Source organism: Rhinolophus sinicus, chromosome 16 (assembly GCF_057876585.1).
Source record: "Rhinolophus sinicus isolate RSI-liver-muscle chromosome 16, RSI-T2T, whole genome shotgun sequence".
Lineage (NCBI taxonomy): Eukaryota > Metazoa > Chordata > Mammalia > Chiroptera > Rhinolophidae > Rhinolophus > Rhinolophus sinicus.
Window position 1 is genome coordinate 415,868 of NC_142516.1, and position 27,959 is coordinate 443,826.

The 27,959-nt window shown below is 55.3% G+C and overlaps 2 protein-coding genes across 4 annotated transcripts; both read left to right on the plus strand.

The window, feature by feature from the left end:
- Positions 1-442: 442 nt before the first annotated feature.
- Positions 443-7,961, plus strand: ZMYND19 (zinc finger MYND-type containing 19). Of its 2 annotated transcripts, XM_074331456.2 has the most exons (7): positions 443-716; positions 1,149-1,267; positions 1,854-1,913; positions 2,661-2,767; positions 3,363-3,503; positions 7,279-7,459; positions 7,540-7,825. In XM_074331456.2, exons 2-7 carry the CDS (start codon positions 1,262-1,264, stop codon positions 7,681-7,683), a joined length of 639 nt encoding a protein of 212 aa, XP_074187557.1. In that variant the 5' UTR covers positions 443-716; positions 1,149-1,261; the 3' UTR covers positions 7,684-7,825. The 2 variants fall into 2 exon arrangements, with proteins under 2 accessions (XP_074187557.1, XP_019612281.1); XM_019756722.3 differs by lacking the exon at positions 1,149-1,267 and having other exon boundaries at positions 444-716; positions 7,540-7,961.
- Positions 7,962-10,665: 2,704 nt separating this feature from the next.
- On the plus strand, positions 10,666-27,900 carry DPH7 (diphthamide biosynthesis 7). 2 transcript variants are annotated; one of them, XM_074331439.2, is made up of 9 exons: positions 10,666-11,276; positions 11,847-12,023; positions 12,385-12,472; positions 13,885-13,976; positions 14,343-14,515; positions 20,701-20,770; positions 20,880-20,945; positions 21,157-21,329; positions 27,255-27,900. In XM_074331439.2, exons 1-9 carry the CDS (start codon positions 10,681-10,683, stop codon positions 27,707-27,709), a joined length of 1,890 nt encoding a protein of 629 aa, XP_074187540.2. In that variant the 5' UTR covers positions 10,666-10,680; the 3' UTR covers positions 27,710-27,900. The 2 variants fall into 2 exon arrangements, with proteins under 2 accessions (XP_074187540.2, XP_074187542.2); XM_074331441.2 differs by lacking the exon at positions 21,157-21,329 and having other exon boundaries at positions 27,255-27,462.
- The last annotated feature ends 59 nt before the right edge of the window (positions 27,901-27,959 follow it).

Here is a 27,959-nt window from a genome sequence, read left to right on the forward strand (position 1 = left end):
CAGACCCTACTCCGCCGCCGCCTCGCAGCTCCCGGCTCCCGTCCGTACACGGGGCCGCCTGCCGGCTGCCCTGCGGACGGACGCCGGACCGTTTATGAGGAGCCGCAGCCAGTCCTGCAGGGGCCTTCCAGACGGCCCGGGGCGCGCAACCAGGCCCCGGGGCCGCGCGCAGTATCGGGGGTTGGTGGCCGGCGCGAGGCCGGGAGCTCGGAGAGCCGACGCCCGCACAAAGCTTCCCGCGAAACTGACGTAGCGCCAGGCGGCCGCGCAGGCGCCGCCCCCGGCCGCGCCCCTCCCCCGCGCTCGCCCTGCTCCTCAGCGCGCCGGCGCTCTCGCCCGCCTCCCATTGGCCGCGGCGTGGCGGCGCGCGCCGGCCGGTGCAGGGCGCGCCCCGTTATTGGCCATGCGGCGGCGGGCGGGGGTGTGTCCGTGCCGCGCCCCGCCCTCGCCTCCGCTCGCTGTGGTGCGCGCGGCGGCAGCGGCGGCGCGTGGCAGGTCCGGCGGGCGCGAGGCGGCGGCGGCCTGAGTCCGGCCCAGCCTCGTCCCGTCCGGCCGCCCGGACCCGACCCCGGCCCGCTCGCCCGGCTCGCCAGGCGCGCCGCGGCCCCGCCCCGGCTCGGCGCCTCCCGAGGGAGCGGCGCCGCCGACCGAGCGCAGGCCTGGCCATGACAGACTTCAAATTGGGCATCGTGCGGCTCGGCCGGGTGGCCGGGAAGGTGAGCGGCGCAGGGCCTGGGGCCCGGGGCTGGACAGGGGGCGCAGCGTTTGGCGGTTGTGCGGGCGGCGGGCTGGCGGCCTGTCCCCGCGGTGGGCTGCCCTCCGGCCGCGGCCTGGGGCTCCGACGGTGCGCCGGGGAGGAGGGGGCTGTCGGCTGCACCTGCGGCGCGGGGAGCGCAGCGCCTGCGATGCGGCGCGCTCGCTCCTTGCCAAGACCGGTGTGTGCGCGCCGCTCCGTGCGTGCCTTCGGGTCATAGTGGAGCTTCGCGCAGGTTTCACGCTGCCCGCGGTGGCCACGTCTGGCTGAGCCTCAGTGGGCCTCGCCGGAGCAGGCCTCCCTCTGCTTCTCTCCCATCCCCGGCCCCGCCCTCCGCGTGTCCGAGGCTGGGGCTTCCTAGCACCTGTGGGCATCGAGGCTTGGCTGTTTCCAGGAGCCGGCCGGCCGTGCAGCTGCACCAGCCGCGGACCTTACCCTGGATGGGAACCCTGTTCCCATCACAAGCGGCGGAAGCTTCTGGTGGGAGAGAGGAGCAGAGGCAGTCAGATGAAGGTAAAACGGACTCAGATCCTAGAAAAAAGCTTCCCAGGCGAGAGTGATGGTTCGGAGGCCGTTACCTGCCCGTCCTGCAGGCGGGATGTGGCTTTGTAACTAGCAGGGTGGGCTCCCCACAGGTCTGAGGGTCCTTCTGACTTACTGACTGGTTGTGTTAATGTCATCCTCTAAAGCTTTTGCTTGGAACAAAAAGCTAAAAAGGACAACTCAGTGAGCACCTGAGTACCGACTGCCCTGTTTAATCAATAAGCATTGAAACCTTCTGGATATTCTGCCTCAGCCCGGGGCTCGTCTCTGCTCCAGTGATGCCGCCTGTTGGACTAGGTTTATTGGCACCTTCAAACGCACAGCTTAGAGGCTGGCTGGCCAGTTCCATGGCACTTCGAAGCGTTAGTCGGGTGCGGGTGCCAGTGAGGCCTGAAACCTGCTCCAGTGGTACCAGCTTTTGGCACGTCGACCTGCGCGTGGGTCGGCTCCTCCGCCCCTTGACGGCTCCCTCTTAGTCTGATGGGCCGCTCCTGCCTGTTGCCAGTGCCTTCGCCTGATCCCCAATGTAATGTTTCGAAATGTGGTTGCTTTCTAGACCAAGTACACACTGATAGATGAGCAAGACATCCCGCTGGTGGAGGGCTACTCCTTTGAGGTAAGGGCCGCCTTCCCTCTGCAGGCCTGCTTTCGGTTAGTGCCCAGCAGGGCGGTGAGGAATGGTGTTCTTCCCTGAGATGTGAGGGCAGGACCTCGCATGAGGACATGGGTCTCAGTGCTGCCTCTGTCACGCAGGGCCTCCCTCACGTCCTCCCTTCTTGCCAGCTCTTTTTGAAAAACAGAACAAATTGTGTCACATTTGTGACTGGATGTTCAGTTGGACAGGTCCTGGCTCCTTGGGAGACTGTCCCATGCCACCTTACCTTTTCTCTGGCCTTGGCCCCACTGTCTGTCCTGGTGCCCAGTGCTCCTTTCACCTTCCGAGTGCTCCACCTTGCTCTGTCCATGTCACTCACTCCTTCCTTAGGGACACGCTCCAGGCATCTGTGGGCCAGCACCCCCATCTCTGCCCTTCACATTTTCACAATGGTGTCTCGTGCAGGGGTTCATCTTGCTCACGGGATTATGGGCTTCTGGGGGGGGGGGGTTTATGTCGCTGTGCCCACCTATTGTGCAGTGTGCTTCATGAGTGTCTTGTTTGAATTCAGGAGGGTGAGGAGGGTGCTTATTGGGACACGCCGGCATCTCCGTGCCGTGTGTCTGTAGGAGCTTCTGCAGACTCCCAGGGCCCCAGGAACAGGCCTGGCATTTGTCCCTCTATTCACGTCGCTGTTTTTCTAAGAGGTGTTTAAAATGTTGCCAAAAATCAGAGGCTTTCTAACAGCTCTCTTCCCATTCCTCCTAGGCCAGGATGGAGGTCGACGCAGATGGAAATGGCGCTAAGATATTTGCGTGTGCCTTTGACAAAAATCGAGGAAGGGGGTCGGGAAGGCTTCTTCACGAGTTGCTGTGGTGGGTATTTTTGAGCTACTTGTTTCCTGCCTGGGTCTTGCATGAGCCCTGATGTGTGTGGAGCCAGTGGAGCCACCTGCCCTTGTTTACAGATAGTGCTTTTGCATCATTGCCACTAACTGAGGAATGAATGACTGCAGACTGTGGCACTGGCAGGGGAGCCTAAAGCTTTCAGCCACCAAGTGCCCTTTCTGCTCCTGTGCTCGTTCCGGGGTACACAGCCTCCTCTGGGGGGGCGTGGGGCCTGGTCCTTCCCGGGCTCTTGCTGGGCCGGTTAGGGGGATGTAGGGAAAGGATGGCTTTCCTCGGTGTGCTCTGTGGGGTCCAAAACGCGGGGGGCCGCGCATGTGGGGCATTTTCTAGGCCGTGTGCTAGATGGTTTGGGGCTCCAGCCACGGCCTCTTGCAGCCTCGCTGACCTGCCAATGTGGTCTGTACGTTTGAGCCACAGACTGACACACGTGGAGTCTTCTGGGCAGCCTGCTCCTGCTGTGTCCCCTACACGGCAGTGTGAGGAGAGTCAGTTCAGACCACATGGCTAACAGGCTTGGGTAGGTTTTGGAGGCGGGGTTAGAAACCTGTCTGTCTGCCCCCAGGGAGCGGCACCGAGGGGGCATCGCCCCCGGCTTCCAGGTGGTGCATCTGAATGCGGTGACTGTGGACAACCGCCTGGACAACCTGCAGCTGGTTCCGTGGGGCTGGCGGCCCAGAGCGGAGGAGACCTCCAGCAAGCAGAGGTGGGTCGCTCAGGCTCCCGTGTCTCCACGCTGCTCCAGTGCTTCGTGGGTTTGGGCACCAGGGTGTGGGGTCCTCCTTTCGTCGTGGAGGTGGAGTAAGGTTTTGATGGTTATCTTTTCGGGTTGGTCTTCTGGTGATCAGCTCCAGTGGGGAGGAGGGCTGCCCGGGCTAGACGCCTGCACGTGGCAGGACTTCACGACTGAGACATGTCAGGTGTCTATTTCAAAGGGCCCCCTGTGCACACAGATGGGCTTTTTTGTCGTGCTCTTACTAAAGAGTTGGCCTAAGCGGTGGTTTAACAGAAATGAGACTGTGGTTTGGGGGCTTGGCGTCTGCCTCACCATGGTCCTGAAAACAGCGCCTCTGTTTAGGATGGCTCAAGCCGCCCATTTGTGGGGGGAGTACGCTTCGGGGGCAGTTCATGTGGCCAGGAGCAGCCCCGCTGTGAGCTTCATAGAGCCTTGGGAAGAGGTGGAGACCAGCAGGACGGAAGCTGGGAGGTGACGCAAGCCAGGGAGCTCAGAGGGGCTGCCTGGGGTTTCTGAGCGTATCCTTGGGCCTCTGGGCAGCTTTTCCTGACACTAGTGGGCTGAGTCCCAGCAGGCAGGTGGCAGTGAGGTTGGACGGGTCAGTGTCCTCAAGATCGTGGCAGAAGGAAGACGGTGCGTGCACCACTGCTGTTGTCTCCCTCAGGACCTGACCACACTAAGCAGCAGAGGTGGGAATGGCAGGAGGGAGCAGCTGTGTGGTCAGTGGTGCGGGGCGGACCCAGGCTCTGGGTTCCATCTGCCATGTAGGGTTTGGCCCTGAAACTCCCTGTTCTTGAGGGAAACTGACTCCTCAGGATGGTTACCTTCCTGGGGATCATGTTAGTCTGGCCTTGGTTCAAAGTGACAGAAACTGGCGTTCCTGGCTGACGTGGGAAAGCCAGCTGCCGTCTGCAGTCTTCCTTCTGGAGCGGCCACCAGAGCTGTGGACTCGCTTCCCACAAGTGGTGTGTCCCCAGGAAGTCCTGGGGCCAACTAGTTAGCTTTCTTTGAGTCACTCTTAGCTGGGAGCAAGGGACAGGAGGGCTCTTCCATGAAACAAAACTGCGTTATTGCCAGGAGGGTAAGGGCAGCTCAGCAGGCGTCCAGGATTCCCCCTGAGCCGTCCAGTGTGGACCCTGGGGCCCGGCCTCCCTGGCACCGTAAGGTCTCCTGCCGCCCACTGCAAACTGGGGGACACTGCCCACCTTCTCACCCGGCAGTGGTTCTGCTCCTTCCAAGCAGTCTGGCCTATGAAATCTGGCATTTCAGGTGGGTCTCCTTGTGACTTAGGCTTGGGCCAAACCATGGCTGATGGGACTCCTGCTCACCCTTTGTGGCGAGGAGATAAGTAGACCACAGTCAGGAACACCTGTTTGGAGACGGTCGGTCCAACCAGGCGCCCATCCAGTGGTCTCTGCTGGGCCAAGCCTGGCCGCCCTGTTCTCCTGTAGACCACCTGGAGGGTGCAGTACCTGCCTCCTGCGTCCCATCTGTGGTCTAGACCCTCAGTAGTGTCTGCCCGACTTGTGGGTCAGGGCCACCTGAGCTCAGCTGGCCTGCGTGTGGCATGCCTTTCATCGCGGCCAGCTCCTGGAATGGTGTCACCCATTGGTGAGGCAGGCAGCGTGGTGCCACAGCCTCTCCCAAGCCTGCACCTCTCGCTATGCCTGCCTAACTCGTGCCAGTGTGGCCCGAGGGCCACTCAGCCACAGGGGCAAGGCCTCTGCAAAGGTGCTTTTCCTTCCTTTCTGCCTTCCAAAGCCGGATGGGGCTGGGACCTGCTTGTCTGGAGGTCCCATGACTTCATGACTGGCTCAGAAAGCAGCAGCCTCCCCCACCTCCTGACTTATTGTGGTAAAATATACATAAGTTTACCATGTAACCGTCTTTAGGTGGCATTAGGCGCAGTCACCCTGTCGTGCGGCCACCTCCTCCATCATCTCCAGGACTTTCTCGTCTCCCCAAACTGACACCCTGTCCCTATTGAACACTCACTCCCCTCCCCTCCCCAGCCCTGGTCCCCCATCTACTTCCTGTCTCTGAATCTGACTCCTCTGGGGACCTCCTGTGAGGGGGTCCTGCAGGGTTTGTCCTGGGACTGGCTCGTTTCACTGAGCACAGTGTCCTCAGGGTCCATCCACGTGATAGCGGGTGTCAGGACCTCCTTCCTTTCAGGGCTGTGACGCTCCACTGTGTGGAGGGACCCCGTTTGGTGTATCTGGTCCTCTGTCAGTGGACACTGGGGGTGCTCCCACCCCACCCCCGGGCTGCTGTGGACGTGGGTGCAAATCTCCCTCTGAGACCTGCTTCCAGTTCTTTAGGTGCCTACCCAGGAGTGGGATCACTGGGTCACAGGGTAGTTCTGTTTTTAGCTTTTTGAGGAACCTGCATATATAATCTTCCACGGCGGCTGCTCCGTTTCACATTCCCCCCAGCAGTGCACGAGGCTTCCCTCTTCTCCACATCCTCGCCAGCACTTGTTTTTGTTTTGTTTAAATCGAGGTATAATTGACAATTTTGTTTTTTGGTGTGGTTTTTTTTTTAATTTTTTATAGTAGCCATTTTAATGGGTGTGAGGTGGTATCTCAGCGTGGTTTTGATCTGCATTTCCCTGATGACTAGAGACGTTGAGCACCTTTACATGTGCTGGTTGGCCGTTTGTGGTCTTTGGAGAAACGTCTATTCAGATGCTTTTCTCATTTTTCAATCGGGTTGTTATGTTGAGTCGTTGAATTCTTTGTGTATTTTTTATATTAATCCCTTATCAGATATATGACTTGCAAATATTTTCTCCCATTCCTTGGGCTGCTTTTTTACTCTGTGAATAATGTCTTTTTAAAATTTTTTTATTTTTATTAGTTTCAGGGGTATAAATGTCTAACATAATAGATATTTACACCCCTCACAAAGTGATAACCCCCGGCCCCCGACTGTCTTTCGATGCACAAAATTTTTAAATTTTCGTGAAGTCCAATCAATTTGTCTATTTTTTCTTGTGTTACCCATACCTTTGAGATCATTGCCAAATCTAGTGTTGTGCACCTTTTGTGCTGTTTTCTTACAAGAGTTTGTTTGTTTGTGGTCTTATGTTTAGGTCCTTGGTCCATTTGAATTAATTGTTGTATATGGTGTCGGATGAGGACAGCCTTCTAGGCCCCGCCCACAGGTTGAGGGGCTGGTCAACCTACTCTGGATCTCGCAGTGGGGGTGCCCCTTTGAAGCCCAGCTCCAGGGGTGGGGTGCTCACTTTCCCGCCCAGCCTGTCAGCGCACCCCAGCTCTGGTGTCAGGTAGAGTTCTTCAGGTGCAAGGCGTGTGCCGCTCAAACACGACAGGTGTTCAGAAGGGTGCAGAGCAGCTCACAGCACCAGAGGAGGAGGACCAAGTCGGGGCAGAGGCTGGAAGAGGGGCTGCCTGGTCCTGGCCAGGTGCCAGGCTGCGGCCCCACACTGCCCCTGCCCGTTGTTTGCCCGTCGGTCCCCCGTGTGGGAGACTGACAAATGGGCAGACACAGCCCTGCCCTGCCCTGTTTGTGGGAAGACAGAACATGCTAAGTACTTGATGCCCCATAGAGATGAGCCCATGCAGTGGCAGGGGCCAAAGAAACGTGAGGTCACCATTACAAAAGTTGGGGTGGGGTATCCTGAGCAGGAGGAAGCAGCTTGTCCATCCTGGAGTCTTGTCATTGTCACCTGTGCCTTGACCGTGTGTGGCTGGATTGTACTGGACCATCCTCTGTCTTTCAGGGAGCAAAGCTTATACTGGCTCGCGATTCAGCAGCTGCCCACGGACCCCATCGAAGAGCAGTTCCCCGTCCTGAACGTGACGCGGTACTACAACGCCAACGGGGACGTGGTAGAGGAGGAAGAGAGCTCCTGCACCTACTACGAGTGCCATTACCCGCCCTGCACGATGATGGAGAAGCAGGTACTCTGCCGCCCCGCCCTCTGCTGACCCCTCCGTGCCCCCACCGTGGGCCTCTGCCTCACCGTCCCGTGTCCTTTCAGCTCCGGGAGTTCAACATCTGCGGGCGCTGCCAGGTGGCCCGGTACTGTGGCTCCCAGTGCCAGCAGAAGGACTGGCCTGCCCACAAGAAGCACTGTCGGGAGAAGCGGCGGCCCTTCCAGCACGAGCTCGAGCCCGAGCGATGACCGGGCTTCCTGGGCACCACGGACAGTTGGATGGTTGGACCTGGCAGTGCAGAAGCCACTGGCGATGTGCCCCGCAGTGGGCACCGTGTGCGGCCGGCAGCGCGCTCCCCTCGAAGTCTTAATGTCGAGCAGAGACAGCTGGGGAGGCTCCGCCAGGATGCTTCTCGTTATTTATATGTTAATATGTTTGTAAACTCATGTACAGTTTTTTTGGGGGGAGGGCAGTTGGAGGGTTAGAAATTACAAATAGAATCATTTGCTGTAATCCTCAAAATGGTCACACGTCTAAAACAGTCCTGGAGCACTAGCTGTGGCGCAGGGGACTCGCGTCTGCCAGGAGAGTAACCTCGCAACGCCCCCCCACGCTCCACCCTTGTGTCACCCCCTGGCTTCCCCCTCCCTGCGCTCCACCCTTGTGCTGTGGGCCGTGGGCGTCCGCCTAGAGGGCTTCCCTTCTGGGCTTCTCAAGGAACAGTGGCTGCAGCGAGACCCAGGCCCTTGCCTGTCCTACAGCCAGCCCTGTGGGGTGCGCGGAGTGATCTCAGCCCCAGCTCTGCTCCATACCCCCACCCCACTCCTGTACTGCCAGGCTGGGGGCTTCAGGGCAGGTCCCTCCTGTGACTGGAGCAGCTGGGCTGTGGTCCCCAGGCCAGGCCTGCCTCCCTCCTTTCCAGGAGCCACAGATGGCTGAGGGTTGGGCAGCATCTTAGAAACCTTGCAGAGCCATGGGGCACTGAGCCAGCTGTGTGGCCAGCATCTGGCTGGTCTCAGGGCCCACCAGTGCACCAGAGGCCTTGTTTCCCGGGAGAATGAAGGCTGGCCATCCCAACTCTGACTGTCCGGGCTGTCCGTGGCCCTCATTGGTCCTGTTACACTTGCCCTCTTGCAGCTCTCTGCCATCTTTCAGGATGCACTGGCTGGGGACAGCCCCCTGGTGGCCTTTGGTCTGTGAGCTGAGCTTCCAATAGCTTCTTTTGCACTACTTGGGGTCCTGGGCAGTGTGTCCTGAAGAAAGGACTGGGGAAACAGGTGATGGCAACATGCAGGGAGCAGGCAGGCTCAGTCCTGACCCCAAGGCGGGGGGCGGGGGGGTTTCTGAAGGTGAGCCTTCCATGTGCCCCACACTCACGTTTTCGCCAAGAAGCTCCCCTTGGTCCCTGCAGGTCAGGCATTCTTCCTGCATATGGGGAGATTGCTCCAGGTCCCTCCATGCCTGGGGTGAGCCGTAAGGGGTTCAGAGCTATTCGGGAGGGAGATACGTGTGATTCTGAGAGTCATCCCTCGGACACTAGGGCTGGGCTAACTCCTTCCAGAGGCCAGCTCTGGCCAGGAGGCTTGGGTTGGGGAGCCTGTGTAGGCCGACATGTTGGGGTTTGGGTGGCCCCCCAGGCACGGGCTTTCAAACAGGCTCCGAGGACAAGGAGGCACCGGACTGCAGGCTGTGGGCTGTGACTGTGTCCTTTGGGGAATAGCCAGGCTGGCACGCCCACCTGTCTACATCCCCTGACCAGCACACACTGTTCTGTGCTCAGCTCTTGGAGAGATTTACATTGACAGGGAAATGCCCAGGGTCTCAGCTGACCACACGGCGCCACACTGACCCGGGATCGCTGTCTACCCCAGCCACTGGGAGCTGGAGCCGCAGCAGGTGGCCATCCCCTATCTGACCATGCTGTGCCCACATGCCCAGTATGCGCTGCTGAAGGGCCTAGGGCTGGAGCTGGGAAGGTGGCCTTGGGTCTAGAGTTTGCCCCGATGGCAGTCCCTTCCCTTTGCTCACGTCACTACTGTGGCCCCTGGACTGGATGCTGTCGTGAAGGGGCTGTCGGGTCCCCATTTTTACCCGTTTGCTTCCCTTGTCCCCTGGTACCCAGTCCCTGGTTTCTTTTCTGGTGGCTCAACCTCTGGGTCTTGTAGCCATAAACCTGACAGCGTCTATGCTAGTTCAACCTCCAGATGTTTAAAATGTGGGGCTTGTTTCTAACCTGTGTGGAACGTGGCGTGGGGCTGCTGGACCTGAGCCTTTTGTACCAGATAGGGGGGTTCAGCCTCTTCAGAATGTCCTGCTGCTTCCCAGCCATCCCTTTCTGCTTCCCTGCTCCAGCTTCCATCCGAGCTGCTGATTAATGTCTGTTTGTAGCCACAGCCCCGCTTTAAAACTGCTGGCTGAATACCCAGGTATCCATGTGGACGTCAGGGTTCTACCATCGCAAAGTATCACCAACGGAGGAGCTTAAAACGTTTCCTTCTGGAGGCAGGGGCTCAAATCAAGGTGTTGGGCAGCCCCACACTCCCTCTGCAGGCCTAAGGCAAGGTGCGTCCCAGGCCTGCGCTGGCTTGTGGCAGCCTCAGGCATTTGTTGTTCGGTAGATGCATCACCAATAGATCTTCTGCCTTCACTGTCTCCCCTCTGGAGGTGTCCCTCACCAGTTCCCCTTCATGAAGACAGCACTCCTGTGGGATTAGCCTCCTCCCTCCCATGGCCTCATTTTAACTGGATCACCTCCGCAGAGACCACCTCCAAAGGTCACCTTCTGTGGCGGTGTGGGACTTAATCATCTCTTTGGGAGGGACACAATTCAATCCATAACATGTCCACCACGTGCGTAACCCTAACCTGCTGTGCAGAGCACACTAGTTTTCTTGAATGGTGTCCTCATCTGCTTAATCTCCCAAATCAGACCATGGCTGTGCCGGCTCTCCTCCTTTCCATCCCAAACCTAGCTGGCCGGCCGCCCCTGCCGTCGGTCTGATGCCGGCTCTTGGGGCCCCTGTTCAGCCCCGCCCCCTCGCCACCGCCTGCCCACGCCTCCTGCCAGGGCCCTGCGGCTCACATCAGGCACCCCGCGCTGGCCCTGCACTTCCTCTGCTGTCCTGGCAGGCAGGTCTGTGCGCCCGCCCATGCGCCGCACGTCTGGCCTCAGTGGGTGCACTCGAGGTACGGAGGGCAGCCGAGGCCCAGCCCCTTTTGGGCCGACCTTGGACTCGGCTACCTGAATGCCCAAGCCCTTGGCGCGCCCCCACGTCCATGCCCCGCTTTCCTCCCAACTCCTCTGCTCCCCTTCACAGGGCCCAGCTCTCCCGCCATTCGGTGCGCGACACTGGGCCGTGCTCTCCAAGCCCCCCAGACTGGCGGCCAGGGCCGGGGGCGCGGCCGGGCACGTGGGGCCCGTGGAAGTCCGCGGGCCGGCAGGGGGCGCGTCAGCCCGGCCGCAACGGCGGCCGGAAGTCCCGCCCCGGAAGGAGCCGGGAGGAGGTGACTGCGGAAGCGGAGCTGTACCTGCCCCGGGTCGTGCGTTCCCCTCCGCCGCCGCGTCCCCACCTCCAGCCCCGAGCCTGCTTTCACCGCCGTCCGGCCGCCGTCCTCGACCCTGGCTGGCAACCGGGCCTCGTCCGCCCGCCTGCGGCGCCCGGCCGCGTCCTGCGACTCTGGGACGCCGGGCGGCGGCGTCCGGCCGCTGCAGGCAGTGGACACGGAGTTCACCGCGGACTCGGTGGAGTGGTGCCCGCTGGAGGGCTGCCGGCGCCTGCTGGCCTGCGGCACCTACCAGCTGCGGAAGCCGCAGCACGAGCCCGCACACGCGCAGAGTGAGGTGCGCACGCCCGCCACGCGGGCCGCCGCGGGCCCAGGCGCACGCTCCCCGGGCGCGGCCGAGTAGCGCAGTCCCGGCTCCTGGGAGGCTCGGGGGGCGGTGAGGCCCACAGAGGCGGAGCCCGGCCGGCGTCCACACCTCGCCGGCCCGCTGCGGCGGACGCTGAGCCAGGAGTCGCGTGGGGGTCTCAGGAGGCGGAGATGCGCACTGGCCTTGTGGTCGGGATGGAGGTTAGGAACGGGCGCCTCGGGAACAGAATGTCGCCTGAGTGCAGGCGTGGCCCCAGTGTAGGGGTGAAGCCCAGAGTACAGAGGCGATGGGATTTCAGGGCTGGACCTAGTCTAGCGAAGCCTCGGTGTGGATCCAGACCAGGACGCTTAAGGGTGAGAGCTGGCAGGGCAGCAGCAGGCCTGAGCCGGGGCTGTGCCCGGTAGATGGGGTCCTGTGGGGACCCTGGGCACAGCCGGCCCGTTAGCCGGGTTAGGAGCAGCTCTGTGCATACTCGTCTGGCACACACAGTTCAGTGCCAGTCTCTCTTCTTCCCCGCCTCCATCCCGTTCCCATGCCCAGCATCCCGTTCTGCCCTCAGAGGACGCATCTGCCTTTCCTGCAGAGTGCCCCAGACGCTGACGAGCCTCAGGTCCGCCTAGGCCGTCTCTACCTGTACAGCCTGAGTGAGGACAGCAGTGCTTGCCCTCTCATTGAGATCCAGAGAAGAGATACTGCTGCCATCCTGGACATGAAATGGTACACTTCTGGTAACACGCCACAGGGCTGGGGTTTATCGTGGTGCCTGTGACTTGGTCAGGGGAGCCTGCTGCCGGGAGGCATGTCGGGAGAGGTGTGACCTGCAGGTTCACTTCACTGCCCTGCGCACCCGCTGCCCCTGGCAGGATGCTGCCGACTTGGGGCCCATCTTCTTTGGCGGGTCCCTGGAGCTAGTATCACGGATCAGTGATGCCCGTGTTTGGTTCATAAGTGGGAATCTCGTTGGAACGGCTGTGGCCTCCAGCCCAGTGTAGCAGCCGAGACGTCAGAGATAAATACTGGGGTGCATGATGCTCTGGGCAGACCCCGTATCTTGACTGGATGTGAACTCTCTCCTCAGGTGCCATATCCGGGTGGCCGGCCATGCCCTCCTGGGTGTGGCGGATGCTGGCGGGTCCATAGAGCTGCTCCGCTTGGTGGGGTCCGAGGTCAGTGATGAGGCCAGCGTTGTGGGGGTGGGAGGAACGCAAATGGACAGGGCTGGGGAGGGGAGGCTGTGTTCCTACAAGCGTTTTTCTAGGTTGGTTTCTGTGCAGTGATCAACTTTTTCATGAAATGTTCTAAGGCAGCATGTCTATTTTAAAGCACAGCGTTCTGCATCTAACTCCAGAGGTGACCTTATATGTCACCTGCAGAAGAGCTGAAGTGACAGGCTGTTCACTTACCTGTCAATGACCTGAAAGTTCTCTAAGGACCAGCGTTGCAGGGTTGATGGTGCTGGGACCAAGAATAGAAGTGGCTTCCCCCGGGAAAGAGTGGCAGTGGCTTCCCCCTGGGAAAGAGTGGCGGTGGCTTCCCCCTGAGAAAGAATGGTGGTGGCTTCCCCTTGGGAAAGAGTGGCGGTGGCTTCCCCTTGGGAGTGCTACCTCTCACCGACGGCTAGAAAGAGTGGCGGTGGCTTCCCCTTGGGAGTGCTACCTCTCACCGACGGCTAGGAGAGCGCACGATCGCCGTGACTCTCACAAGCATTTTTTTTATTTATTAAATTTATTGGGATGACAATTGTTAGTAAAATTACATAGATTTCAGGTGTACAATTCTGTATTACATCATCTATAAATCCCATTGTGTGTTCATCACCCAGAGTCAGTTCTCCTTCCATCACCATATATTCGATCCCCCTTACCCTCATCTCCCCCCCCCACCCCCCACCCCCACAAGCATTTGACAGCAGCCCTGTACCGTGTCTGTGAAATGACAGCACTGGGTGTTGGTGCCGGCAGTCCTGCAGAGGCTAGCAGTGAACCGCCCATAGGATTGCACCTGCCTCTGGGGACACAGACAGCAGTGCCAGGAGGCGTGGAGCAGGGGCCCGAAGGCTTGTATGGAAAGGCCCTTGCCTGAGGCCAGCTGCAAGCCGCAGCCCTGCTTTAGGAACGAGATGTCTGAGGCTGGTTTGAGGCAGGAGCAGGTGAGCAGGGAGGCGCTGGGAGTCGTGGAGCGGGGCACTTTCCAGGTGGCTTGGGTGAGAAAACTACACAGACCTTAGAAAAGAGAAGTAAGGTTTTCATGGCTGCTGGTGGCTTCTGAAAGGGGACCTGAGGAAAGTTGCCGTTGCCTCCGACTCCAGCCTCCCTGGAGGCCCGGAGAGGTAGAGAGTGTGTGTCACGTGACCAGGAGGCATGGATAGCACCAGGTCTGAAACGGAGAGAGACCTGCTTGCCCTACAGGCATACCATGTGTGCTCCCGCAGGGCAGGGACCAATTCTCCAGCATCCTCAGGCTCTGCTCTGACGATGGCTGACACATGCGTTCACCTGGGAGCGCATACATGAAGCAGAGGAAGAATCTCAGGGTCCTGGGCTGTTCCCCTTTGATGGCGCCCCTTTCTCTCCAGTAGAACACGTACACGCTGCAGCCGTTTTCCAGCTTTGCCTTGGAGAAGCAGTGTCTGGCCTTGTCTCTGGACTGGTCCACGGGGAAAGCTGGCAGGTGAGGGCCCGTGCCAGGGATGGGCCATTCCAAGTTTCACGCATGAGAAAATTAAAGCCACTTGTGCTGGCCTTGACTGTGGCTCTGCCAGTTTGTATCTAAAAGGACTGGTGCTAGCCGTTTAGATAAATGGGACAGTGTTCTCATCAGGAGACGCTGTCACTGATTTGTTTTGACAAGCTAAGTGGTAGCTTCGGTCTCTGCCAGATGCCCATGCCAGCCTCTTAAGAGCCGTGTCCCTGTACCAGGTCCCTCAAGAGCCTCTCCCATGAGGTGTCGTGGGGGCATGAAACGTCAGCATTGGGAACCAGAAGTGGGTGATGAGTTTGGGTCTGCATGTAATGTCCATGGGTCCCCTGTGTCTAGGACCTGTGACCAGCCCCTTAAAATCATCAGCAGTGACTCCAGGGGGCAACTCCACCTCTTGAAAGTGACTGAGGCGGGGCCTGGACTGCAGGGTGTAGCCACGTGGCAGGCCCATCACTTCGAGGCCTGGATCGCTGCTTTCAACTACTGGCAGACAGAAATCGTGTACTCAGGTGGGTACTCCGTGGGCACCAGCCCCGTGAGGGAGGGAGCACGCGGCTAGCACGCTGTCACACTCCCTTCTCTGAAGGCTTGCTGGGGGGCGGGGAGCCAGTGAGGCCGACAAGGCCGTGACTCCCCCATTGGCATCCGGAAGGCCTTTTGTGGGGCGAAAGCTGTCCACTGCTTAGCAGAGCGCAGTTGGCTGCAGGCATCGCGGGGTCTCAGTGGCGTTGCCCCCGGTTGGAGCAGCAGGAGCCCTGCTTCTCTGTGTCAAATCCTTGCTCCAGGGATCTCAGCAGAGGCTCCCCCGCTTTCACCTGGTACTTCTGGGTCCAGCACTGACAGTCATGCTGATGTTGGGTTTGCTGCTCTCTTTTTGGAGACAGTTTGCTGTCCTCAAGAGAAAGAAGCAAGAGAGAGGATCCACTTCCCGCTATTGCGAGGTGGATTTGTGTGTGGGACAAGTGGCCCCAGGAGCAGGGTGGCTCTGGCCAACTTCTCTGGCCCAGATGGTCACTCGTGGGAGGTGGGAGGCCTTGGTCTTTGAGGAGCCACAGCATTTGCAGAGGGACAAAGAAAGGGCCCCCCACTCCCTCCTCCGTCCAGTTGCTGGGAGTGCGCTGAAGGCCGTGGAGGGGAGCGGTCAGGGCAGCGCTGGGTGCCCACGGAGGCTGCACGGTGTCACCACCCAGCAGGACTCTCTTCCTCCAGCGCCTTGGGCTTCCCTCCACTTGGCCTCTCAGCAGTGTTCGTGCCTGGCCCTCTGTCCCCACCCTTGTCCCTGCGTGGTCACAGCGCGGCTGTCTCGTATGGTACCTGTCAGGTCACTCTTCATCCAGACCTGCCGGGCCTGCTCGCTGTCCACTGTCCTTGGGCCTCTGTCGGGTTCTCGTCTCGCGCTGCCCCGCTGACTCCAGCTGTGGTCGCTCCTCCAGAAACAGCTGCATTTGGTGGCCTGACCTTTCCTTCTGAGCTCTCGACCCATTTGTCTTGCCCGCTGCCCAGCACTCCTGTGGGGGCTCCCCTCTAACGGCCCGACCACAGGACAAGGTCTGGTGGCCCAAATCGGACACCTCTGTCCCCTCACCCCTGTCCTGAGTCCACATCTTGTTGATTTTCTCTTTTCAGCATCTCACAATTGGCATCTCTTTTTCTTCTCACCTGTCTGGGCCACCGTTTCATCTTGTTTGTCACAGCAGAGCGCTAAGTGATGGCCCTGTGTTCAGTCCTGACTCTCCCAGCAAGAGCGATGGCTTTAAAAACACCCCAACTTTATGGCCCCCAGTCGCGGTGCAGCCCCTTGGCAGCTCCTACTCAGGACACCCGACGATGTCTGGGGTCTGCACACTTCGGGCTAGGCCTCTTGTGCCTATTTCCAGGGAGCCCTCTTTGCCCTCAGACATCTGTGTTCTCTGCAGTCTCTGTGTCCAACCTCGTGCTGACTCCCTCACAGCTGCTGCTGCTGTTCTGGGAGGGCTCAGCTTAAAACCTGTCCATAAATGCTGGCCGGCTCTGGCCCATCATCAGTCATGATGCCCGTGTGCATCTGAGATACGGTGCTGTGCTTGGTGCCACCTCCCTGAGGGCAGGGTCCTGTGGGCATTATTTGAGGGACACCCTCAAAACAGTGTTGGTGCAAACAGTGCAGACTGAATTTTTTGAGGTCGCTCATTCTTGGATCAGCGCTCCTACCTTGAGGCTTAGCTAACTCAGAGAACAGGTGTACCAGGGACATGATTTAACCACTTAGGACGGATTCACTTACTCAGCATGTGTTTATTGAGCACGTACTATGTGCCAGGCTCTGTTCTAGGTGCTTGGGGCACGTCAGTGAACAGGAGACATTGAGCTCATACTGAGTGGAAGGACACAGACAGTGAACACCACACATAAGACACAGTAAACATGGAACCTGCACAGTGGGTCAGAGGTGAGAGATTCTTTGGAGAGAAGAAAGGGGTTGGGGTGCTGGGGACAGCTGCAGCCTGTCACAGACCATGGCTGTGCAGGCCAAAGCCTACAGCAGGAGTGGGCCTGGTGTGGCGGGAGAGTGGTGAGTTGCCAGCCTGGCCACAGTACACAAGGGGCTGTCAGAACGCAAGGTGAGGCCGGGGGCACGGGCCAGGTCACGGGAAGGATGGGCCCTGCTCAGCATGGAACAGCGGCTGTTGCGGAGAACGGAACCGCGATGCCATGTCCTGACTTAGGTGTTAAATGTAAGAGGCTCTCTCTGGTTCATGAGTGGAATGTAGGTGCTGGTACTCAGGTGGGTACTCCGTGGGCACCAGCCCCGTGCTGAGGCAGGCTGAGGCGGGGCCAGGCAACGGGGGTGGAGACCTGTTGTTGGGGTGATGGATGACAAGGATTCAGACGACGTCAGGACAGGGCCGGGTGTGGGGTTGGTCAGCAGAGTCCTGGTGTTGGTATAGAGTGTGACAGAAAGGCGTGGGATGCAGGTGTGTGAGGAAGCCACACCTCGCTGTGAATTTGCCGCAGATGGCAGCGCACACGTGAGGCTCACGTGCAGGCTTCATGCCTGAATGGACGGATTCTGCTGCTTCACTTTAGTATGGGTTGTATTTATCCTGTACTGGTCACGTCTGTTACACGGACTGTAGGGCGCTCAGTAAGTACCTCACATCTGTTACAGGGACTGTAGGGCGCTCAGTAAGTACCTCACGTCTGTTACACGGACTGTAGGGCGCTCAGTAAGTACCTCACATCTGTTACACGGACTGTAGGGCGCTCGGTAAGTACCTCACATCTGTTACAGGGACCGTAGGGCGCTCAGTAAGTACCTCACATCTGTTACACGGACTGTAGGGCGCTCAGTAAGTACCTCACGTCTGTTACACGGACTGTAGGGCGCTCAGTAAGTACCTCACATCTGTTACAGGGACTGTAGGGTGCTCGGTAAGTACCTCACATCTGTTACAGGGACTGTAGGGTGCTCGGTAAGTACCTCACATCTGTTACACGGACTGTAGGGCGCTCAGTAAGTACCTCACATCTGTTACACGGACTGTAGGGCGCTCAGTAAGTACCTCACATCTGTTACAGGGACTGTAGGGCACTCAGTAAGTACCTCACATCTGTTACAGGGACTGTAGGGCGCTCAGTAAGTACCTCACATCTGTTACAGGGACTGTAGGGCGCTCAGTAAGTACCTCACATCTGTTACAGGGACTGTAGGGCGCTCAGTAAGTACCCCACATCTGTTACACAGACTGTAGGGCGCTCAGTACCTCACATCTGTTACAGGGACTGTAGGGCACTCAGTAAGTACCTCACATCTGTTACAGGGACTGTAGGGCGCTCAGTAAGTACCCCACATCTGTTACACGGACTGTAGGGCGCTCAGTAAGTACCTCACGTCTGTTACACGGACTGTAGGGCGCTCAGTAAGTACCTCACATCTGTTACAGGGACTGTAGGGTGCTCGGTAAGTACCTCACATCTGTTACAGGGACTGTAGGGTGCTCGGTAAGTACCTCACATCTGTTACACGGACTGTAGGGCGCTCGGTAAGTACCTCACATCTGTTACACGGACTGTAGGGCGCTCAGTAAGTACCTCACGTCTGTTACACGGACTGTAGGGCGCTCAGTAAGTACCTCACATCTGTTACAGGGACTGTAGGGCACTCAGTAAGTACCTCACATCTGTTACAGGGACTGTAGGGCGCTCAGTAAGTACCTCACATCTGTTACAGGGACTGTAGGGCGCTCAGTAAGTACCCCACATCTGTTAGACTGTAGGGCGCTCAGTAAGTACCTCACATCTGTTACAGGGACTGTAGGGCACTCAGTAAGTACCTCACATCTGTTACAGGGACTGTAGGGCACTCAGTAAGTACCTCTCACGTCTGTTACAGGGACTGTAGGGCGCTCAGTAAGTACCTCACATCTGTTACACAGACTGTAGGGCGCTCAGTAAGTACCTCACATCTGTTACAGGGACTGTAGGGCGCTCAGTAAGTACCTCACATCTGTTACAGGGACTGTAGGGCACTCAGTAAGTACCTCTCACGTCTGTTACAGGGACTGTAGGGCGCTCAGTAAGTACCTCACATCTGTTACACAGACTGTAGGGTGCTCGGTAAGTACCTCACATCTGTTACAGGGACTGTAGGGCGCTCAGTAAGTACCTCACATCTGTTACACGGACTGTAGGGCGCTCAGTAAGTACCTCACATCTGTTACAGGGACTGTAGGGCGCTCAGTAAGTACCTCACATCTGTTACAGGGACTGTAGGGCGCTCAGTAAGTACCCCACATCTGTTAGACTGTAGGGCGCTCAGTAAGTACCTCACATCTGTTACAGGGACTGTAGGGCACTCAGTAAGTACCTCACATCTGTTACAGGGACTGTAGGGCACTCAGTAAGTACCTCTCACGTCTGTTACAGGGACTGTAGGGCGCTCAGTAAGTACCTCACATCTGTTACAGGGACTGTAGGGCGCTCAGTAAGTACCCCACATCTGTTAGACTGTAGGGCGCTCAGTAAGTACCTCACATCTGTTACAGGGACTGTAGGGCACTCAGTAAGTACCTCACATCTGTTACAGGGACTGTAGGGCACTCAGTAAGTACCTCTCACGTCTGTTACAGGGACTGTAGGGCGCTCAGTAAGTACCTCACATCTGTTACACAGACTGTAGGGCGCTCAGTAAGTACCTCACATCTGTTACAGGGACTGTAGGGCGCTCAGTAAGTACCTCACATCTGTTACAGGGACTGTAGGGCACTCAGTAAGTACCTCTCACGTCTGTTACAGGGACTGTAGGGCGCTCAGTAAGTACCTCACATCTGTTACACAGACTGTAGGGTGCTCGGTAAGTACCTCACATCTGTTACAGGGACTGTAGGGCGCTCAGTAAGTACCTCACATCTGTTACAGGGACTGTAGGGCGCTCAGTAAGTACCTCACATCTGTTACAGGGACTGTAGGGCGCTCAGTAAGTACCTCACATCTGTTACAGGGACTGTAGGGCGCTCAGTAAGTACCCCACATCTGTTAGACTGTAGGGCGCTCAGTAAGTACCTCACATCTGTTACAGGGACTGTAGGGCACTCAGTAAGTACCTCACATCTGTTACAGGGACTGTAGGGCACTCAGTAAGTACCTCTCACGTCTGTTACAGGGACTGTAGGGCGCTCAGTAAGTACCTCACATCTGTTACAGGGACTGTAGGGCGCTCAGTAAGTACCTCACATCTGTTACAGGGACTGTAGGGCGCTCAGTAAGTACCTCACATCTGTTACAGGGACTGTAGGGCACTCAGTAAGTACCTCTCACGTCTGTTACACGGACTGTAGGGCGCTCAGTAAGTACCTCACATCTGTTACAGGGACTGTAGGGCGCTCAGTAAGTATCTCACATCTGTTACAGGGACTGTAGGGCGCTCAGTAAGTACCTCACATCTGTTACACAGACTGTAGGGTGCTCGGTAAGTACTTGTTAGATGGGTGAGTGGTTAAGTGGAAGGTGACTGGATGGATGGTCAGGCCTAGGCATTTTCCTTTGCTCCTTTTGACACTCCCTGGGAACCCTGCTCTTCAGCCTTTCCTTCCTTCCTTCAAGATCACCACTGTCACCCAGTGACTTGGTGTTGCTTTTCTTCACAGACTGGTTGTGAGTGTCAACTCCCCAATTCTTATCCTTTCAATACCCCCCAAACGAGCAAGGCGTCCTTTTTACTGTAAGGTTACATAGCGCATTTCCCTTGAAAACCTATGGGGGTGTGCTGAAGGTTCCAGAACCTTAGGAAGTCTTCCTGTTTGCTGCCTCCTGCATGGAGTTCCTGTCCTGTGTTCCTTGCTGTCTCGACTCTGGTCCTGGCAGCCAGGTGTGTAATGCTGGAGCCTGCACGGGAGGCAGCTCAGCCATGTGTGACCAGTGATTCTGCCCCACCACTTCCTGGTTTTCCCTTGGGTTCCTGTAGGCAGAGCCCGTCAGTCTTTCCCTTCTGCGCTGCAGGTATCCTCTTCAAGTCTAAAGACACAGTAGATACCGGGGTGACTGTTTCTGAGGTGCTGTCACTGGGGCTCTTCTGCCTGGTGCCAACCCGAAACCGTCTTGGAAGTCACCCACAGGAATTTCCTCCAGACACGCATTCCCTCCCAGACATGCTAGGAAGACAGGCTGCTTCCTAGCATCAGTGCCATTGTTGGTGGGTGTTTCTGTTTCCACACAGGTGGGGACGATGGCCTTTTGAAAGGCTGGGACACCAGGACACCTGACACATCCATATTCAGCAGCAAGAGGTAAGGCGTGAAGGGCTAGTATGGACGTGTGAGCCCTCCCGCCCCCCTCATCACTTCCCGCTGAGAAGTCCCCTTCCTGGTGCTCGCCGAGTCTCCCTTCTACTCACAGACACTCCATGGGCGTGTGCAGCATCCAGAGCAGCCCCCACCGGGAGGACCTCTTGGCCACAGGAAGGTGAGTCCCCAGGCGGTCCCCCGGGTCCTCCTGGCGTCTTCCACTGCCTTCGTCGGTTGACCACTGCGATGTTTAATTGGGCCTGCTCTCAAACCAGGGTGTAGGAAACGGGGCTTTGTCCTGGAGGGATGAGTGGGGTGGGTGTCCCTGGGAGATGTCCCCTGCCACCTAGGAGCCTTGGGGAGCACACTGTCTGGTCGGTGGGTTTCAGCTATGACGAGCACGTCCTGCTGTGGGACACTCGGAACATGCGGCAGCCCCTTGCAGACATGGCTGTGCAGGGCGGCGTGTGGAGGCTCAGGTGGCACCCTTTCCACCGCCACCTGCTCCTGGCAGCGTGCATGCACGGAGGCTTCAGGATCTTCAACTGCGAGAAGGCAATAGGTGAGGGGGCCGGGGCAGCTGGGCTGGGGGTGGGGGGGTCCCAGCTTCCTCCCCTCCCCCACCATTCCCAGGTTCACACCCTAGGTCCCCTCCCCCCACACCCAACGGCTGCGCCAACCGGCTGAGCCAGTCACAAAGTCTCAGTAGCACACTGACCTGTGACCACGGTCTCCTGACCGGCTCTGTTGTCCCAGTGCGTCCCTCACTGCAGCGGTCCATGCATTTGTCACTGTCATAACCGTGTTTGGCCCACCTCTGCCTGGTCCTCCTACTGGGCTGGTGTCCAAGCACAAAGCACGCTCCGACTCTCCTCCTCGCTGCCTTTCTCACACTTTCTGGGCTGGACCCACAAAGCGTGGCTGCAGGGAGACTGTCGCCCTGCAGGGAGGGCCTCACTGAAGCTTACGCTCCGGCAGGTTCTTGGTCTTCCCCAGCCAGGACCTCGTCACTGTCCCAGCTAGGCTCAGCTCCCCTCTTCCTGTCACTGTCAGTGCCTGATGCCCTCCACACAGAGCGATGGAAGCCTTGCCTTTCCAGCCCCTCAGCCCCCATCCTTTTGCCGTCAGTGTCCCTTCCCAGCTATCATTGCTCTTTGTTTTGTGAACCCTTGGGCCGTCCTCCTTTGGTCATGTTGGTGAATTCAGGGTGGTTGCCTTCCCAGCCCTGCCTTCCCTGCGACCACATGTTCCAGAATGTCGTCCTCCTCATCCCTAGCTGTGTCCTGGTGTCCCCTGTCACATCTGCTTCCACTTCTGGGTCGTTTAGGAGCATGCTATTTAATCTCCACGTTGCAAGTGCCTGGATTTATTTCCTTCCGTTACTGATCTCTGGTCCCATCACTTGTGGATACCTTTTTGGTGGCCCAGCAGGTGGTGTGTGCCGGTGGCCATGCTCTTGGGCTCGTAACAGGCGTCGGCCAAGCTGTCTGTGTCCTTGCTGGCCCGTCTGCATGGGACGCGCGCTGTTGCAGGCCTGGCCGCCAGCGTGGGACAGTCAGGCCCTGCTCGTGGAGCTGGGCTCCCTGTGTGCTGTTTTCCTGATGCAGCAGCCTCGTCCTTCCAGGCGTCCCTCTGCCTCTAGTAACTCATAGCTTTGCCTGCAGTCTGTCCTCTGACGTTAGAGCCGCCCGAGCCCCAGCTCTCCTGCGGTTGCTGTTGGCGTGACCCCCTTCTTCCTTCTTGTGCTTTTAGTCTGTTCACAGCCTCGACTCTGAAATGAGTGTCCTGTGTTGGGTCTGCGTTTGTCAGGAACGTTAGGAAAATGCCATTGTGCTCTCCTGAGTGTGTTGTGTCAGAGGCACATGACGCCACTTTGTCCCTTTAAGCTATTTGTTTGATCACTTGGCTGCGGTGGTCTCCCGGCTTTCTCCCCGTGCAGTTACGGTCATCCCTCTCTGATTAACTGCAGTCTGTGCTGTGACTCTGACCTGTGTCCTCTTCACACTGTCCCTCAATCCCTTTGATTCCTTTCGGGATAATTTATTGCTGTCATTGCAAAAAGGGGATTTTTTGTTATCATTCTTTCTACAGTTTTTTCCCTCCATTTTTAATTAATGCTGTTGTAAGGAAGAGCTTTCTGTTCTCCTGTCTGTCTGTCTGTGTTTATTTGATGTCCATATACATTCGTGGGTTTTTGTTGTTCAGTGGGTCATAATCCATTATGTCTTTGTTTGTCACAATGTCCCCTCGTCCCAGTTTCCCCGTGGGGACCCTTGGAGCTGTCTGCTCTGTCCCTGTCATCTATCCTTGCTGATTTCTGATGCTCTTAGTTGGCACCAGCGACCCCAGGCTCGTTTCGTAGTTTACCTGTCACGTCCCCCAGCCTGGAGCGGCCACTTCTCCACAGAGACCTGGGTCCCCTCAGTGGTGACTGGTGTTTAGAATTCATGATCTGGTCACTTGTGCTTGTAGTCTCTGGGGTGTCCTCTGTATGTGCATATGTGTATGTGTACGCGTGTCTTACATCAGTTCATAATGACACCTCTCACTCTGTTCCTGCCCCATGGGGTTCTCGCCTGCCCCCCCGTTCCATGTGTCTCCCTCCTCCAGGGAAAACCCCAGCTCCCAGCAAACATTCCTCATGTGCCTCCCGCCACGTTCCTCTCACGCTGCTGGGGCCACACGGAAAGGAGCACAGAGTGAACCCCCGACACTGCGGTTCTTCTGTCAGATTGATCTCACGGCGTCAGAGTGCTGTGCTCAGAAGTTACCTGGGTTGGCTGTTTTCTTTCTGGGTGGCTATTCGAAATACAATTAGGTTTATTGTTATTTATTGAAGGATTTTTTTCTTCATCCTTATTGATTCACTTTTGATTTTTTTTTTTTCACCCCCGCCCCCTGGTTTTTTAAGCCATTGTTTCTCAGTCTAGTTGTATGGCGCAGCTCCCTGGACCATGTGGGAATTGAACCGGCGACCTAATGCCTCGGTGTTAGGAGCATGGCGTTCCAACCACCTGAGCCACTGGGCCGGCCCACTTTTTATCTTTGAATTTGTAAAAACATTGACAGTATTCTAGCAGTTAAAATTGTGTTTCAAAGTCCCTCCCTTACCTTGTCCCCACTCACCTCCTGTGGACGACACATTTTGTTAGGTTTGGGTTATAATTTTTTTGCACAAACGTGCGTGCGTGCGTTGTGTGTGTGTGTGTTTGTGTGTGTACCTGTGTACTCGTACGTCTCCTTTCTTATACAAAGGTATTCTTCACACACTCTTCTGTGTTTGCTTCATTTCATTGAAAATACGTACCAGTTTATAGCAACCTCCCTCGTTCTTTAAAGTTACGTAGCACCCACTGAGTGGTGGGTAGACCGTGGTTTTCTCATGCGGTTTTCTGTGTGACAATTGGAGTTGTTTCCACTATTTTGCAGTTCCATAGAATGCTCCCTTGTGTTTTCGTTTGGTCAGAGGTGTATTGTTTGGGTTAGTGCCTAGGTGTGGGCGCAGAGTCAGAGGATGTGTCTCAGATTTCACTGCATCACCAGCCACGTGTGACAATGCCTGCTTCCCCACAGCCCTGCGGAGGGTGTGTTGACCAGCTTGGGGAGTGCTGCACCTGACACCGAGAAATGGCCTCTCCGGCTAGTTTCAATTTGCACGTCTCAAAACTGAATAGGTTTTCATATGTTGAAGGGCTGGTTTTATATTTTTGCTTTTGTGAATTATCTTTGTCTGTCTTTTGCCTGTTTTCCTCTCTGTTTTCTGGTCTTCCCTCCCCTATCTCCCCTCCTCCCCCAGTTTTATAGCGTTCTTACGTGTTAGTGGCATTAGCCCTTTATCTCTGGTGTGTGTTGGAAACATTTTCTCTCAGTTTGCTGTCTTGATTTTGCCTGTGGTGATTTTCCCCCCCATGAAAATGTTTTTGTTTTGGTTTTTAAGCCAATTTGTAATTGTTTTTCATTGAATCTGGATTTTGAGCCTTAGTTAAAAAGCCTTTACCCTCCCACACGCAGGTTACAAAGGAATCACCAGTGTTTTCTTCTCATACTCGTGTAGTTTTGCTTTTTTACGGTGAGAACTTGGATTCGTGTTCTTCTCAGTGGTGTGTGGAGCTGTCCCAACACCATTTATTGAAAAATCCATGTGCTCCCAGTGAATTGAGATGCCACACGTACCTTCTTTGGTTTCTCGTCCCCCGTTCTGTCCCACTGCCTTAATTGTGGAGGCGTGGCGGTGTATTTGTGATGGTGGCGATACTGCCTCTTCTGGCTCTTCTCCAGGATTTCCTGACTATTCTTATATTTTGAACTTGAATGTCAACTTGTCCCAGAAAGCAGTCTATTGGTTCTTTATAAGGATTGTATTAAATATAAATCAACTTTACATCTGACTTAACTTCCCATCTTTATCTTACTCAAGAAGAGGGATACCTTTCCATTTTTTCACATCTTTCTGTGTGTATACATTGTACATTTCTCGTTAACTTTATTCCTAAATAGTTTATCTTTTTGTTGCTATTGTAATAAAATAGCAATATTGTCTTCCATTATAGCTTCTAACTGGATATTGTCTGAGTATTTGAAAACTATTGGGTTTTTTTGTTGATAATTTCATATCCTGCTGCCTTACTAAAAATTTTATAAATTGTTTCTGTCAGTTTTATCGTTGATTCTGTGTTTTCCAAGTAAATGTGCCATCTGCCAAAAGGTACAGTTTATCATGCTGAAGAAGTGTCCATAAATTCTTGTTCGTTTTTTTAAATTTATTGGGATGACAATTGTTAGTAAAATTACATAGATTTCAGGTGTACAATTCTGTATTACATCATCTATAAATCCCATTGTGTGTTCATCACCCAGAGTCAGTTCTCCTTCCATCACCATATATTTGATCCCCCTTACCTTCATCTCCCACCCCCCACCCCCCTCTTCATTTTTTTAAAATCAGGAATTGTTAAAGTTTTCTCAAGTGGTTTTAGCATATCTGTTGAACTGGACTCATTTTCCCCTTGGATTCATTAATGGTGAATTTGTTTATGGATTTCCTCACGGAATGTGTTCCTGGATAAACCCCACTTGGTCTTTTTAACGTTGTCTCTGGGTGGTATCTTATTTAGGGTTTTTCATTAATGTTCAAAGTGGCACAAATTTTCTTTTGTGCTATTTTTAGCAAGATTATATGTCAGATTGTTTGGTTCATATGAAGATCAAAAGCAAAAGTGTGAAATTTTTTCTTCATTTTCTCTTGAATAATTTTTAGTTCATTTGGATTATTTTTTCTTTCAAGATTTGGTAAGATTCTCTTGTGAGTCTATCTGGGCCTGATCTATTTTTGTGTGGACGTTCCTTGACAACTTTATATTTTTCTATGAAAGTTGGTTTATACTTTATGTCCCTACTGGGGTCAGTTTTGGTGAACTGTATTTTCCTAGGTTATTACTCATTTCATCTACATTTTGAAACTCATTTGCATAAAAGCATATAAAAAAGCCATTCGTGCTTTTAAAAAATTTCTTCTTTTTAATGGTTATTTCCCCTTTGTCAGGTTTTGTGTATTTATGCAAATATACGAATATACCGGGGGTGCCAAAAAACATACAAGTGGACACTTTGGTCAGTGTTGCTCAAGCAGTAGTTCGCCATCATCAGAAGTGTCTGAATGCTGATGGGAACCACTTTGAGCACCTCTTGTAATTGCAGAAGTCAAATGTGACTTGTATTCATCTTTTGTTATTGGTATATATTATCACAATTTTAATAGTTTTTTCCTTTCTAAAAATGTGTATACATTTTTTTTGGCACCCTCTGTATATATGTAAAGTTCTTTTTTCCTTAATTAGGTTAGCTAGAGGTTTATCTTATTATTTCTTTTAAAGAAGTAGGATTTTGAGTTTTTCTTAGTTGTATGGTTTTTCTGTTCTGTCTCATCAGTTTTTCCTTTTAGCTTTGTCTCCCTCCTCCTTGTCCCCAGTTCTTTCTCTGGCATTTTGAGTTAGGAATGCAATTCACTTAATTTTATTATTTTGTTTGTATTAAGTGTTTTTATGTCTAACTTTTTCTCTGATTTGAGCACATTTTTAGGTTCTGATGTGAAGTAATTTCATTTTTTTAAAAGAAATTCTGTGACTTCAATTTGTAATTCCACTTTTACCCATGTGGTTTAGTTGAATGTTTTTAAATTTTTAGGTAGAGGGCTTTTTTGTATTTTGATGGTGTTATTTTTCATCTTATTGCACTGCAATCAGTGTGGCTTGCTTGTACTGTTTGTACCTTATGGAATTTTTGATCCCGTGTGGCCTGATGATTCAGTGCACTCGCTGCCAGCTGTTCTCTGCTCCCCTCTGCTGTCTGGCCACACCTCCCTGACGCCTCTGACACATTGTGGCTGCCCATGGCAGTCTCCCTGTGAGGGTGGGCAGGGGCCATCAGTTGGGTGTGACAAGATCAACACTGAGTAGCGTTGTTTCCGTGTTCTCCTGTCTCACTCCAGAGAAGCAGGAAGCATGCACAGTCTCTGCGTCCTACACGTTGCCAGACTCATTGGTGTATGGAGCTGATTGGTCCTGGCTCAACTTCCACCTTCTGCCGCAGACCCAGCAGTCACTCCTCTTGGGGTCCTCTGCCTATAGCAACCTTGGGGCCAGGACAGCAGATGTGGTCCATAACCGCAAGGCTGTAGGCCAGTCGCTAGAACCTCCGTCTTTTGATCGCTTAGCGGACCATGATGGAGACAGTCGGGCCAAGCTCCACAGTGGAGGTAAGGGGTGGACTTCCGTGCATCCACTGACAGAGGACACGAAAAGTGGCAGCCGGCTACACACCCCAGGGACCAAAATCTGTGACAGTGACTCGTGTCTGGAAACAGCCCACTTGGACATCAGCCTCCTAGCGACTTGCTCTTTCTACAACCATGTTCTTCACCTCTGGAAGTGGGACAACAGCTGAGCTAAGGGGGAGGGTGCTTCCTTTGAAATCATGAAGACCAGCTGTGCATGGACTGCCCTGAGACCATCTCAGGAGATTCTTACCAATCTGTGCAGGTTACGGTGTAGGGCCCAGTGCATCTTATGGGGCATACTGTGTAAACAGCAAGAAAGCTATTGACTTCTTAAATAAACCTTACCTACTGGGCCCTTCCCGATGGTGATTCTGTCTGACAGGGAGCAGGTGGAAGCCAGTGCGAGGAGCCTCTCCA